At 38.5% G+C, this 13749-nt stretch overlaps 1 protein-coding gene across 1 annotated transcript in view; it reads left to right on the top strand.

Moving 5' to 3' along the window:
- The window catches only part of LOC102452020 (scavenger receptor cysteine-rich domain-containing protein DMBT1-like), a 56426-nt gene extending 44599 nt beyond the window's left edge, over positions 1-11827 (top strand). Inside the window, exons 17-25 of the mRNA XM_075935784.1 lie at positions 1358-1459; positions 3281-3322; positions 4906-5016; positions 6413-6523; positions 8124-8225; positions 8833-8943; positions 9746-9787; positions 9975-10062; positions 10554-11827. Coding sequence (XP_075791899.1) covers positions 1358-1459; positions 3281-3322; positions 4906-5016; positions 6413-6523; positions 8124-8225; positions 8833-8943; positions 9746-9787; positions 9975-10062; positions 10554-10797 — 953 coding nt within the window. The 3' untranslated portion in view covers positions 10798-11827. The remainder of the gene's footprint in view (positions 1-1357; positions 1460-3280; positions 3323-4905; positions 5017-6412; positions 6524-8123; positions 8226-8832; positions 8944-9745; positions 9788-9974; positions 10063-10553) is intronic.
- The last annotated feature ends 1922 nt before the right edge of the window (positions 11828-13749 follow it).

Below are 13749 nucleotides of genomic sequence, written 5' to 3'. Positions count from 1 at the left end.
ATTTTACAAGCATTTAACAGAGCATGTATTGGATTCCCGTCTCCCTGCTTTACTAAAACATATCTGCAGTCCCATGGAGAGGGCAGATATGTGCAGAAAGAAAGCTATTTTCTTCTTATGAGGATTACTTACTATTTTGACAATAGAAAATTATTCCACATTTGGCTCCTTTTTTTTATCCTCTTAAGCCCTTGTTTACACTCCTGGAGGATATGCACTGATGTGCCTCTACATAAGCAACTAATCCTGAAAAGTCCTTTAGATCTGCTGCATCAATTCAATACATGCTTGTACCAACCAGTCTCAGCCCAAGTTTGATGGGAGGCCTAAATTTTCAAGTGACCTGTTCCCATCACTATGTCAACAGCCATGTGCATGTCACAGGGATTTGTCATGTTAGCGGATGGCAGAGGCACAGCATAGAGAGCTTGCATGGAACCCATCAGACACTGTCTAGAGTCAAGTTTTATTAATTCCTGAAAACTGAATTGTGAGTTCATAAAGATCTTCCCTGTTCCTTCCCTGCCAGATGAAATCAGTCCTAGCTTGGCCAAATAGCTGGACCAGATAGACTCCTATGGGCATAGTGTCATGAATGGGCACCTTTCTGGGCCCATGGAGTGGAGGCTGCCACACAGAGTAAATCAGCACATCACACAGGCAGCCTGGATGTGCTGTCACTTCAGCTGCCACTTTCCAATTTTGTGGCTGCATCAATAGGTTTGAGTTCCTTGCAGCTCTACAGATCAAGGCAGTGTGAAAGTAATCAATACAGAAAATCATTAGGCTTCTTATGAAGCTACAAAAGCAGATCTCTGGGCCCCCAAGAAGTCAAAGAATAAAAAAGAGGCAGGAAAACCAGTGGTTGATCTTCTTTCTGAGAGAGTCTGGGAGGTCAAAGCTCTCCAGCTGTTTTCTAGTCAGAAATCTCTTCTGCCATGGGCCAGGGAGCTCTGACTTATAATCCTGATGCAATTAGAAAGGCTGCTCTTTTTTTAGGACCCACACATCCCAAGGCCCGGCAAACCCTACAGGTGTGTTGTATTGAAGGTGATTGTGATCAGAAGAGCTCCTTATTTCTTTCTGGTGGTGGGTAGGGATCAGATTAGAACAGATGCCCTGTTGCAACAAAGGATTGAAACAAAACCTTCATTTTTTTCTGAAAAGGAGAGTGGGAAAATCCTGCTTCTATTAGGAAAGAAAAAGTTAATTGACCTGCATAAGAGGAAGGAGATCCCAGTGGTTGTTTCCTCTCTCCAGCTCCGCATCTTATTGGTTTCCATATAGAGCAGACATCAACTGTCCCATTGTAATAGCTCACCACATATGTCATTTTACTGTGTTTTTTTCCCATCAGCTCATAACATTGGAGAGTGTGTGTTGCATAAAACATTTAATTTTCTTTTTCTTTCTGTAGGACTAGTTTCCTCACCCACCACACAAGAGCCCAGTACTACAAGTAAGCAAGAAAATATTCCTTTTTCCTCACCTATTTGAAAACAGAACTGCAATTTCACAGTGTGTTTACTTGATGCTTGTCCCCAGTGGTTTACATAAACATACCTACATTCCATAGTAAATCCATAGTGCTTTACTCTGGTTTCCTTGCTAATCTGATGCTGTCTGTACACTGCAGAGGTTTTTGTAATTATTCATTTAGCAGCAGTGGTACAGGTACCTACTCCGGATGAGCTACCTATCTTCCAGTATTGTGCCACTGGAGACTCTGTGATGCCTTAACCAGATTGGCTTTTCCAGTGTCTGTCTTAGTTTAGATGTAGTGTCTTGCATGTAGAATAGTAATGGCTACATCTCTATTACTGTCTCAGTTTAGAACAGCCTGGGTGTTAGCCCTAGCTAAGTCCTAGTAATGTTTGTTGCTTGGTATATGTTCTCTTGCTCTCTCTCTCTCTTTCTCTTTCAAAGTTGTTTTGAAAGAAGTGCCACAGGTTGCACAGGGTGTGTGCAGACAGCTTGAGAGTTCCACTGAGGCTCCCATGAGTGCCTGCTTTGGTGAAGGCTCCGGAAATATTCTCCTGGATGACGTGCAGTGCAGAGGGGATGAATCCGTTCTGTGGCAGTGCTCACACCAGGGGTGGGGCAGACATACCTGTGTCCACCATGAGGATGCCAGCCAGTGTCATCTGCTCAGGAATACACCACACACCAGCTGCCAGACAGATTGACCACCATCCCAGGGAGTGAAAACAGCATAAAATCCTCATAAATTTGTTAGTCTTTAAAGTGCCACTGGACTCGTTGCTTTAGCATAAATCGTGTTGTACAAAATGGCAAATAACACCATTTCCCAAACTACTGTGATAGATTAATTAATAATAATGTAAAGTAAGTCATTGTTTGGATGTGGGTGTGAAGTCCTGACTGGCTAACCGCCTTTCCTCTGATGTGAATAATCTTTATCCAGTTTGCACAATATCATGTCATGGTCTCAGAGGGTCCCGTATCTGCAAAAACAACAGAGTCCTGTGGCACTTAGATACCCATGAACATTCATGCCCAAATAAATCAGTTAGTCTTTAAGATGATTCAGGACTGCTCATTAACATTGTGACAGTTACTAAAGTGGACTTTTATTTTCTGTTATGTATCTGGAGATGTCCTGCAGAGTACACCGCATCCAAAACAACAGCAATTTATTACTTAGGGTTCAGTATGTTTATCAGAAAGTTTCAAATCTTATTTCACGGTGAGGAGCTGTTACTGCAGCCCTTAACCATGCTGAAAAATACTTAATTCTATGATGGTCCCACTAAAGGTAATTAGATCCATTTCACATCCCAACAATCCCTCTGAAGTCTACTCACCTAAGTGAGTTTTGCTCAATATGGCGGCAGCGGTTCAGTGTGCCCCAATGTGGATAAGTGATGAATTGGCATAACACTGCATGAGTTTATCACATTCCAATGAATTTCAGTATCTGTATGTTTGGGTTAGTATTAATGCTGGAGTACCATGTTAGTTTATTTTATTTGAAAATAGTTTAATAATTGAAATGGGGAAAAAAAAACCTTTAATTTTTCTGCAAGAGAGAATGGCAAATCCTGCTCCCGAAGGAAAAGTATAAATTCATCTGCAGAAGAGGAAGGGGATAATTCTGGTACTTTCTTTTCTTCAGTTCCCCATCCCAGTGGCTTCCTCCCAGCACCAATCAGCTGTCCCATTGCAATATCTCATTATTTTATTTTATTTTTCTAGCGGCTCATAACGTTAGAGTGTGTTGAAAAAAGTATTTATTTTTTCTTTCTTTTTCTTTCTATAGTACCAATTCTCCCACGTACCACTCAAGAGACTACTACTACAAGTAAGTTTCTTTGCAATGTGTGATCCATGTTTACATTCCAATTTGAAAAGCAACTTTAAATTCAAAGTAAATTTCCTGATACTCATTTCCCATTTGTATACATAGTCACATGTATTGTCATAGATAATAGCCGTTGACAAAAGGGCCATTATGAATAGCCCTTGACAAAGCCCTGGCTGGGTTGATTTAATTGGGATTGGCCCTGCCTTGGGCAGGGGGCTGGACTTGATGGCTTTCTAAGGTCTCTTCCAGCTTTATTGTTTAGCAGATATCTGCTGAAACAATTGTAACATCTCCCAATCTGGCTTTAATTTCTGTTTCTTAAGTAGAAAATTATTCTTGGGACAGATAACTTTCCATTTGCTAGTCCCACCACAAATAATGACATGAACACACCTTTGTATGTCACTGTGTACAGATTCCACGTATCTTTCTTTTCCACTTACCAGTGAACTATGTCATATCCCTGAGTGTAGTGAGGTATACAACATTTTATTGTTTTTCATTTGCATCATATTTTATATGAATAACTATTATGGCTTTAAAATCAGCAAAAGATGAGTAATGTGATGCTTCATTTTAAGGACAAAGAAGCCATTAAAACTAAATGGTATAGAATAGTATTTCATACAATAATTTATAAAGTAGCTTCTAATTTCATAATGTTGTTAACAGAGAATTAATAGTTAATTAGGTCAACATGCAGCCTTGCCTGGCACCAGATACTGATTTAAAAGTTGCCAACATCTGATTCCCCAAACATATATGGGCAGCAGTTCCATTATGCAGCTCATTAATCAAGCCCAGCAAAGTGCTTATGCCCTTTAACCCCTTGCATAGTATATTGTGGTCAACTGAATCAAACAGCTTTAAGATTGACATACACTATGTGCAGGGGCTTCTTGAACTCACAGTATATTTCTGACAAGAAGCGGTGGGTCAAATGGCAAATAACATGGACCAGTTCCTCATAAAACCTGACTATCAGGGGTCATACTTCTGATGCAGCAGGAGCTCCATACATGCCAGCAAAACAGGTGCAAGCACCTTCCCTGGCACAGAGAACAAGATAATCAGCCTGGAGTCCTTACATTCACTGCATGGTTATAGAGTGAGATCACAATGCCATGCTTCAAGTCTGTTGGCAGGGCTCCAGTTCTCTACTCCACATGAAAGATGGTCAGAAGTGATTCGGCTATAGGGTCATAACACATTTTAGTAGCTCGGGGGGATGCCATTAGAGCAGGACGTGAGTCCGTTTTTCAGTTTGCAAATAGCACACTTCACCTCATCCAACATTGGTGTGTCAGTACCAGAGTCAGCATCCAAAACCATAGAGGCCACCAAATCATTCATCTCTGAAAAAGCGGCAGCTGGAGGTGGATTAAGGGCACTGTGATAATGTTCCACCCAGTGTGAGAGGATGTCATCTAATTTACATGGACAGCTTTGGCTGTCATTCAGGATGCTATTTGTAGTGGCAGCCTCTTGACTGCTGAGGCTGCAGATTGCACTATCCCATGGCTAAGCCAAATTCTATTACTAGCTGCATCTATTGATTTCTTTCCTCATCTGTCTGACAGCTGATGTGACTGACAGAATACTGGAAAGAGATTACTCCTTTTCACCCACTTTTTCGCCAGAGAGCACGGAGGCAATATCTACCACCGAATCACTAACTATAGCTAATAAAGGTAGGAAAAATCAGCATGAACATGATCTAAGAAAAGTGCTAGAACAAGTTAAAAACCAGACAGGTATGCAAGTAATTTTGCACCTAATAGGGCATCCTGTTACCAAAATTGTACATGCATATTAAGTTGTTTCTTATTAAAATTGTCCTGATTGACTTCTGGCTGGATGCTGTTATGTCTAAGTGTGGTCAATTTTCTTGTTACAGAAGTGAACGTACAAATTAGATTGTACACAAAGTAGTTCCACATTTATATAGAGCTATGGGTGCAACTAAGTTTGTCTTCCTTTAGTGAGAAGATGACAGCAAGATAGTAAAAGAAGTTTTCAAACTGACATGCTCTAGAACACTAGAATTCAAACCAATGAAAAAAGGAAAGATTCCAGGTGTCCAATGTATCAAACCTAATGTAATTTTAAATACTCACAAAACTATTTCTGAAATATCTAGTGATCAAATTTTATTTTCAAAATTATTCACTGAAAATTTAAATACATTTTATTTTAAACATGAGACTCTCTCTCTCTCCTGATCCATTCCTCCCACTCTTACAACCAGTGTGGACGTTAATGAGGTACACATTCAGCATTGAGAAAGCAGGATTCACTAAACATTTTCTACTGTATCAGGACCAACATATGTCCAGCATGCTGGTTCACAGAACAATAGTGCCATCCAGTTGCAAGGAGATCCTAGGTGGAAGTGGATAACTGGTAGTTGGGATGAATGTAACTGTGAAAAAAGAGGCCTTAGGGAGAAGCTGAAATAAGGGGAACTGTACTCAAAATAGAAAAGATATAGGTAAAGAGAGGCAGAAGTTGAAATCAGAAATGATGTGTAAAATGGATGTGCATATGAAATGAGCCAAACCAAAAACCAATAGAATATTGGACTATAGGAGTGCCTGTATGCAAAATTAGTTAATGAGTTTGGAAAAGGCTGGATGTGGAAATGGACGTCTTCTCTCTGAAACTTACTGTTTCCATTGTTGTGCTTAACAATGTAAGCAAAGTTGGATTTTGGTAGGGATGACCATATTATATTTTGCCTACATGAGTGTCTCTGCTGGTAAACATATGATTCTCCATGCTTCCTTCCCTGCAGAACTTTGACTTTGCTTTACTTGCTTTATTTTAACTTTAAAACTAACTTCCACTTATGCTCCTTAAGAAGCCAGCCTGAATTTACAATTTTAATTACAAAGATTCTCTAATTTTTCTAATAAGATTTTATTATTAACTTTACAATAGAGTTTTAATCCCCATCTCCAGAAGCAGAAGCTACTTTGCTAACTTGTTTTTTCACAAAACATGAAATCTAAATTTTTAATCAACACCCAGGTTCTAAGTTCTATTACTAGTTTTTTTTATTCATTTCTTTCCTCATCTTTCTGACAGCCGCTACCGATTACATAGCACCAGAAACAGATTCCTCCTTTTTATCCACCTCTACGCCAGAGAGCAGTTGGGAAATATCTACCCCCGAAGCACGGACTACACCTGATGAAGGTAAGGGACAATCAGAGTATGAATATAATCTAAAAAAAAAAGAACTAGAATAAATTATACACTTAAATAAATAGGTAAGACCCTATGCCATTCAGTTGTGCTTTTAAAAAGGCTCAACCATGAGCAATAAAGAAAAAATTAAGATAATATGTTTGGTAAGGTTTGCGTCAAAAATAAAAGATAGATATAGGAGATCAGTGCCCACAAAAATCATGTGCAATAGTTACACTTTGAGGAAACCTTTTATACCAGCTTGTCAAATCATTTCAGGCCTCAATTCTTTAGGAAATAGGAGTCATTAGCCTACATTTTCCCGGTATTTCAAATCATCAGGACATTAGGGCCCTTTTTTGTGCGTGTACGCAGATAATTTAGCACCTAACTGGGCATCCTGTTACCAAAATTATATGTGCATATTATGTTGTTTCTGATTAAAATTTTCCCAATGTATTTCTGGGAGGATGTTATGTGTATGGTTGTTTTTCCTCATACAAAAGTGCATACATCAATTAGATGGTATGCAAAATCGTTCCATATTTATATGGAGCTATGAACTCCAGATGTTTTCAGATGCAACTTCAGTTTGTCCTCCTTTTGTGAAAAGAATACAGCAAGGAGGTAAAACAAGTCTTCAAACCTACATATTCTAGAATACTAGAATTCAAAGCGATGAAAGAAGGGAAGATTCCTTTTGTCCGATGTATCAAAAATGAATGGCATTTTGAATCTTCGCAAGACTATTTCTGAAAAAACTTCTGGTCAACATTTATTTTCAAAAACTATTCACTGAAATATTTCAACAGATTTCATTCTAAACATGAAATACTCCCTCTTGGTCCATTCCTCCCACCCTCATATCAGTGTGGAGGTCAATGAGCTATACATGCAAAAGTGAGACCGCAGTACTCACTTAGCATCTCCTACCATATTAAGACTAACAGCTATCAGGTATGCTGGTCCTCATTATCATCAACAGATATTAGATACATGCCCCTTGCTGGACCCTCTGGTAAAATGTTTAAGGATTCCTGGCTTATATTTTACAATAGCTGTAAATATATTTATGCGGGAGTTTTGTCCAGCCTAGTTTATTAAAATTCCCGCAAGCTATGGTATTTCTGCCACTTCCTGTGTGACTATAGTATGTCTATTAGTACGAGACAGTCAGATGTAAATCAGATGCTTACTGTTATACAGTCCCACCAATATCATCCAATAACTTCATTTTGTCACAGCATTCCATTATTTCACTTACAGGCTCTTCATGAACAGGTTGTAAAACTCATGTCAGCTGGTGACATTTTGTAATGTTAGGCGAGGCCATGTAGCATAAAACTACAAAATTCACTTTCACTTTTACACCTTCAGAGCACAGTCCTGAATTAACTTTGTTAATGATGAAAATCCCCCCAATTTATTCTAATAATAATTTATTATTATCTTTAAAACAAAATTTGGATCCACATCTCCACAAGCATAAAACTATTGTGTTAACTACATTTCCCACAAAACGTGAAATCTTAATCTTTTAACCAATACCCCATTTCCAAGGACTATTACTAGTTCTTTCTACTAATTTTTTTCCTCATCTTGCTGATGGCAGGTGCATATTACACAACACTGGGATCAGGTTATTCCACTTTAATGCCAGAGACTACTGGGACAGCATCTACCCCTGAATCACTGACTATAGCCCATAAAAGTAATTTTGCAGCTAATTGAGGAGCCTGTTACCAAAATTGTGTGTCATGTTATGTTGTTTCTGATTACAATTCTCCTGATGAACTTCTGGCTGGATGTTGCTATGTATATAGTGGTCATTTTTTTCTGGTAGAAAAGTGAGTAAGGAAATAGACAACATACATAAAATAGTTCCACATTTATATAGAGCTATGGATCATTTCAGGTTTCATATGCAACCCCAGTTTGTCCTTCTTTACTGAAAGAAAAACAGAGCCAGGATGAAAAAAGAAGTTTTTTATACTTACATACTTTGCAATGCAAAAAGAGAGAAAGAAGAGTCCTATGTATCAAAACTAATGGAATTTTTAATCCTCAGAAAAATCTAGTGACCAATATTATTCACAGAAATATTTCAATAAATTTCATTTTGAACATGAGAAACTCCCTCTAACCTTGTAGATAGAATGAATCTAACTTAGTGAAGAATGAGTCCCTGTGGGAAAGCATAAATAGGATAAACTGTACTCTGACTGTATATATAATATCTAAATCTTTTAAGCAATAAACTGGTTCTAAGTGCTCCTACCAGATGAGTCTATTAATTCCTTTCCTTAACTTTCTGACAGCCCCTTCAGATTACACAACATTGGAAACAGATAACTCCTCTTCAGCCATTTTCACACCAGAGAGCACTAGGGCTATATCTACCCCAGAACCACTGACTACAGCTAAGAAAGGTAAGGGAAATTAGAGTGAACGTGGTGTAAGCAAAATGCTAGAATAAATTATATGGTTAAATAAATAGGCAGGACTAGGCACCATACAGTTGAGCTTTATAAAATAGTTCAGCCATGACCAAAAATGCAACATTTTGCAAATTATTCTCTTCGGCTTTGTCTACACTACAAGGTTTTTGTGGCAGAGTATGCTAATGACGGAGCGATGTCTTTAGCATGAGGAGCAAGGGTTTTTTGCGCAAAAAGAAGCAGTGTAGCCACATCCATTTTGCACAAAAAACCCCTTTTGCTCAAGATCCGTATGCCAGGCATAAATGGGACTTTTTCATATTTCTATGTCCTGTGTTTTAGAAGCACACACCTGCCTTCCTCGCTTTGCCGGGCACCCTTTGCAAACACTTCACCCTAATGTGCTGCCTTTCTTCACATGTGAAAAATCTTCATCCAATTTACACAGTATAGCACATATCTGGCCAATTCAGGGTACCCTGCATCCAAAATAACAGCATTGTTAGTTGAGTTCAATATTATTATCAGAATCTTTGAACTCATATTTGACAGTGAGGGGATGTCTCTCCAGCGTTTACCCAGACTGAAAAAGACTTATCCTTTAGTGATCTCATTAAAGATAAGCAGATCCCTTCCTTGTACAAATACTCTCTCCTGAGAGAATCACACTGAAGACTACTCCCCTAAGTGAGTGCTGCTCAACATGAGAAAGGGTTTACTTTATATTTCCATCAGCTGATAAAATGTATTGGAGTATATGTGGCATAAAGTGTCTTTCATTGTGTTTCTGTAGCACCAACTCCTCCTCCTACCACACAAGAGCCCAGGACTACAAGTAAGACAGACAATATTATTCCTGTTTCCTTGCCTATCTGAAGCCAAAACTATAATTTCACAATGTGTTTACTTGATTCTTGTCTCCAGTGATTTACATAAACATACCTACATTATATAGTATATCTAGAGTGTTCCACTCTGGTTTACTTCTTAATTTGACATTCCCCTTTTCAAATTCCAATAAGGTCTAGTCCACACTAGAAAGATTTTTGTAGCTATTCATTTATCAACACTGGTACAAATCCCTACTCTGGATGTGCTACACGCATTCAAGTACAGGTTGGCATTCTTGGGTCTTGATCGATTCCAAACGAGAGAATTTGCCAAACCATAGAAGGTCAATATTGTCTAGCAGCATTACCAATACTTCCACTGCTTATTGGGCTATTAGAGGACATTTTGTGGTAAAACAGAGCTAACTAACAGCACAGAATACTGAAAGTCAGGACTGGTGACTGTAATCAAACTTTATAGGACCACAGGAAAATTGGCTACACCCATGAAAAGTGGACATCCAACTAACAGAAATCATTCTGAATGATGGATCTTTCTGGACCAGAAAGTTCTGGTCTAGAGTTCATCTTATATCATTGAACACTTGTGATATGTCCAGATTTGACTTTTCAGATTTTTCAGATGATATATTTCCTTTATCCAGTGACCCATACAGTTCATTTCAATGTCCATTTAATAGAGATGCTATTTTAATTTTGTCTTCTTTTTGCATTGCCTCTAATTTTATGGTTTTTTTTCCTTTTTCACAGATGTGTAAGAGACAATACCTACAGGAAATACTATTCATCAAACAAAAAAACTGTTCAGTTCCAATTTAAAGCCTTTCAATTTTTTAATGGATCCTCTACAGTGTACCTCCAGTGCAAATTGGTGGTGTGCAAGGTGAATGATTATTCTTCCCGATGCTACCAGGGCTGTGTAACTAGGAGCAAGAGAGAGACAAGTTCTGACGAGGAAAATGTGACAATTGTTGGGTCAATTAAGCTCAATTAAAAGAATTCCAGTAACTAAGATGGGCATATTGTCAGTTTAACATGATGTTACTTCAATTATTTTTAACATCAAAAGGATTGGTTCATTGCATGCTTTCCCGCTGAGGAACACTAGTAGCATTTTTACCAGTGTAGCAAACTCCTACGTCTACACTGGCATGATTTTTCCGAAAATGCTTTTAACGGAAAAGTTTTCCGTTAAAAGAATTTTCGGAAAAGCACGTCTAGATTGGCAGGATGCTTTTCCGCAAAAGCACTTTTTGCAGAAAAGCGTCCGTGGCCAATCTAGACGCGGTTTTCCGCAAAAAAGCCCTGATCGCCATTTTTGCGATTGGGGCTTTTTTGTGGAAAACAGTACTGTGCTGTTTACACTGGCCCTCTTGCGCAAATGATTTGTGCAAGAGGGCTTTTGCCCGAACGGGAGCAGCACAGTATTTCCGTAAGAACACTGACGATCTTACATGAGATCATCAGCGTTCTTGCGGAAATTCAAACGGCCAGTGTAGACAGCTGGCAAGTTTTTCCACAAAATCAGATGATTTTGCAGAAAAACTTGCCAGTCTAGACACAGCCCTAATGAATAGAGTACTTGCTTAGTGATGGCATACATATGAATATATCCTTCATCAGTCTTTACAATTCCCTAATTTCAAATCTATTGCATTTAGTTCCCAGACAAATAAGACTATACTTCTCTTCAATAATATTTGTTATAACAATATAGGTGAATTAGGTGATTGATTGATTTTCTGACCAAGGCTTAGGCTATGTGTACACAGCAGTATTATTTTGGAATAATGTCATTTATTCTGAAATAATGTAGTGTGCATCTACAAAGCAAGCCCATTATTTCTAAATAAATTCGAAATAACAGGCTTCTTACTCTGACTTCTGCAAACCTCATTGTATGAGGAGTAAGGGAAGTCGGGGGAAGAGTGTTCTACTTTGAAATAGTGTAGCTCAAGGGCTACGTCTACACTGGCCCCTTTTCCGGAAGGGGCATGTAAATTTCACCAGTCGTCGTAGGGAAATCCGCGGGGGATTTAAATATCCCCCGCAGCATTTAAATAAAAATGTCCGCCGCTTTTTTCCGGCTTTTAAAAAAGCCGGAAAAGAGCGTCTAGACTGGCCCCGATCCTCCGGAAAAAGTGCCCTTTTCCGGAGGGTCTTATTCCTACTTCAAAGTTTTCCGGAGAGTCTTATTCCTACTTCAAATAAGACCCTCCGGAAAAGGGCACTTTTTCTGGAGGATCGGGGCCAGTCTAGACGCTCTTTTCCGGCTTTTTTAAAAGCCGGAAAAGAGCGGCGGACATTTTTATTTAAATGCCGCGGGGGATATTTAAATCCCCCGCGGATTTCCCTACGACGACTGGTGAAATTTACATGCCCCTTCCGGAAAAGGGGCCAGTGTAGACGTAGCCAAGTTGTGTAGCTTATTTTGAGTTTAGCCCTGCTGTGTAGACATGCCCTTTAGTGACAACAGGATCTACTTCTTTCCAAATTCTTTTTTTTTTTTACATAATGCTACTACTGAATTGTGTGAGAGTTTATAATGTATAATAATTTTAAATCTATAATTATGTAGAACACTGCACTAGATATTTATCTCAACTCAGAATGGTTCACAATGAAGTTAGGGAAAGAGTTGAGATACAGGATCAGTCTAGTATCACTTTGCTCTCAATAGTAATTGTTTTAGTCCTTGCTGGACTTTTTTGAAAATCAAAGTGAGCAGAGTGCATACAAACGAGGTCAGACCTAGAGGACTGCAACGCATACATATGACACCAATATGATTCAAGCATCTACACTTAAATATATAAATAACAGCAAAATAATGCCACAGATATATTATATGTTTACGTAATCAGTTTCATTTGTTGCTGCTGAGTAGAAATTCAGCTATTTGTAAATGTGAATTCTCTCCATTATAAGCAACTGGTTTATCTTTTTTCTGCCCTAGTAACTTCCATGATGTTAGAATTAAGTATTTATAGTTTCCCATTCAGTAGCATGGAGGTGATTTTGAAGCTAAGCATATAGAATTGTCTTCTTTGGAAAGACAGTGCCTCATGCAAAAAAAGCCTGACTATAAAGGAGAAATATTTTGCACAAAGCCAATTGCAGAGTTGCTTAAACAGTAAAATGGTTATATGAAGGGAGACTGGCTAAAATTACAATGATGCACACAAATTTGCATAAGTGTACTGTGGAGAGCCTCTTACGGGTCGAGTGTCTACTGTAACTGTATTCCAGTTAATCAAATTAGTTACCTGAGATTTTCTTTGGCATGAGAATGGTATTCACAACTCTGTATGTGATTTCAATCTTAATAGATTATGTTTAGTAAATAAGTAAACCATGTTTTACATATGAAAATTAACTCATATTCAGATTAATATCTTGATGTGCAATAGGATAGGATGCAATAAAGTGGCTTTTTCCAACAACTTTTTGTCTTGAATTTTGTACTTGCAAAAATAAAAATTGAAACATATATTTACTCTTACTGAAGACAGAATAAGTGCATTATGACGTGCCAAACCTATGGAGGGGAACACATTAAAATAGCTTTAACATAGACATTATATGGCATATTTTATGGAGAACATAGGTCAGACTGCCTCTAATTTAAGGCTGTGTCTACATTCGTGCTATTCTTGCGCAAGAAATTCATGTTACACTGGCCGCAAGTTCTTGCGCAAAAACACTGATATTCTAATGTATAAAATCAGTGCTTCTTGCGCAAGAACTATGATGCTCCCGCTCAGGAATAAGCCCTCTTGTGCAAGAAGCCAGTGTAGTCAGGCAACATGAATTTCTTGTGCAAGAAAGCCCTATGGTTAAAATGGCCATTAGAGCTGTCTTGTGCAAGAGAGTATCTATACTGGCACGGATGCTCTTGCGCAAAAGCACATTTCTTGCGCAAAGGCACATGCCCGTGTAGACGCTC

Source organism: Pelodiscus sinensis, chromosome 8, assembly GCF_049634645.1.
Source record: "Pelodiscus sinensis isolate JC-2024 chromosome 8, ASM4963464v1, whole genome shotgun sequence".
Taxonomy (NCBI): Eukaryota; Metazoa; Chordata; order Testudines; family Trionychidae; genus Pelodiscus; species Pelodiscus sinensis.
The sequence above is the reverse complement of the archived record's forward strand: the minus strand, read 5'-3'. Positions and strand labels throughout refer to the sequence as shown.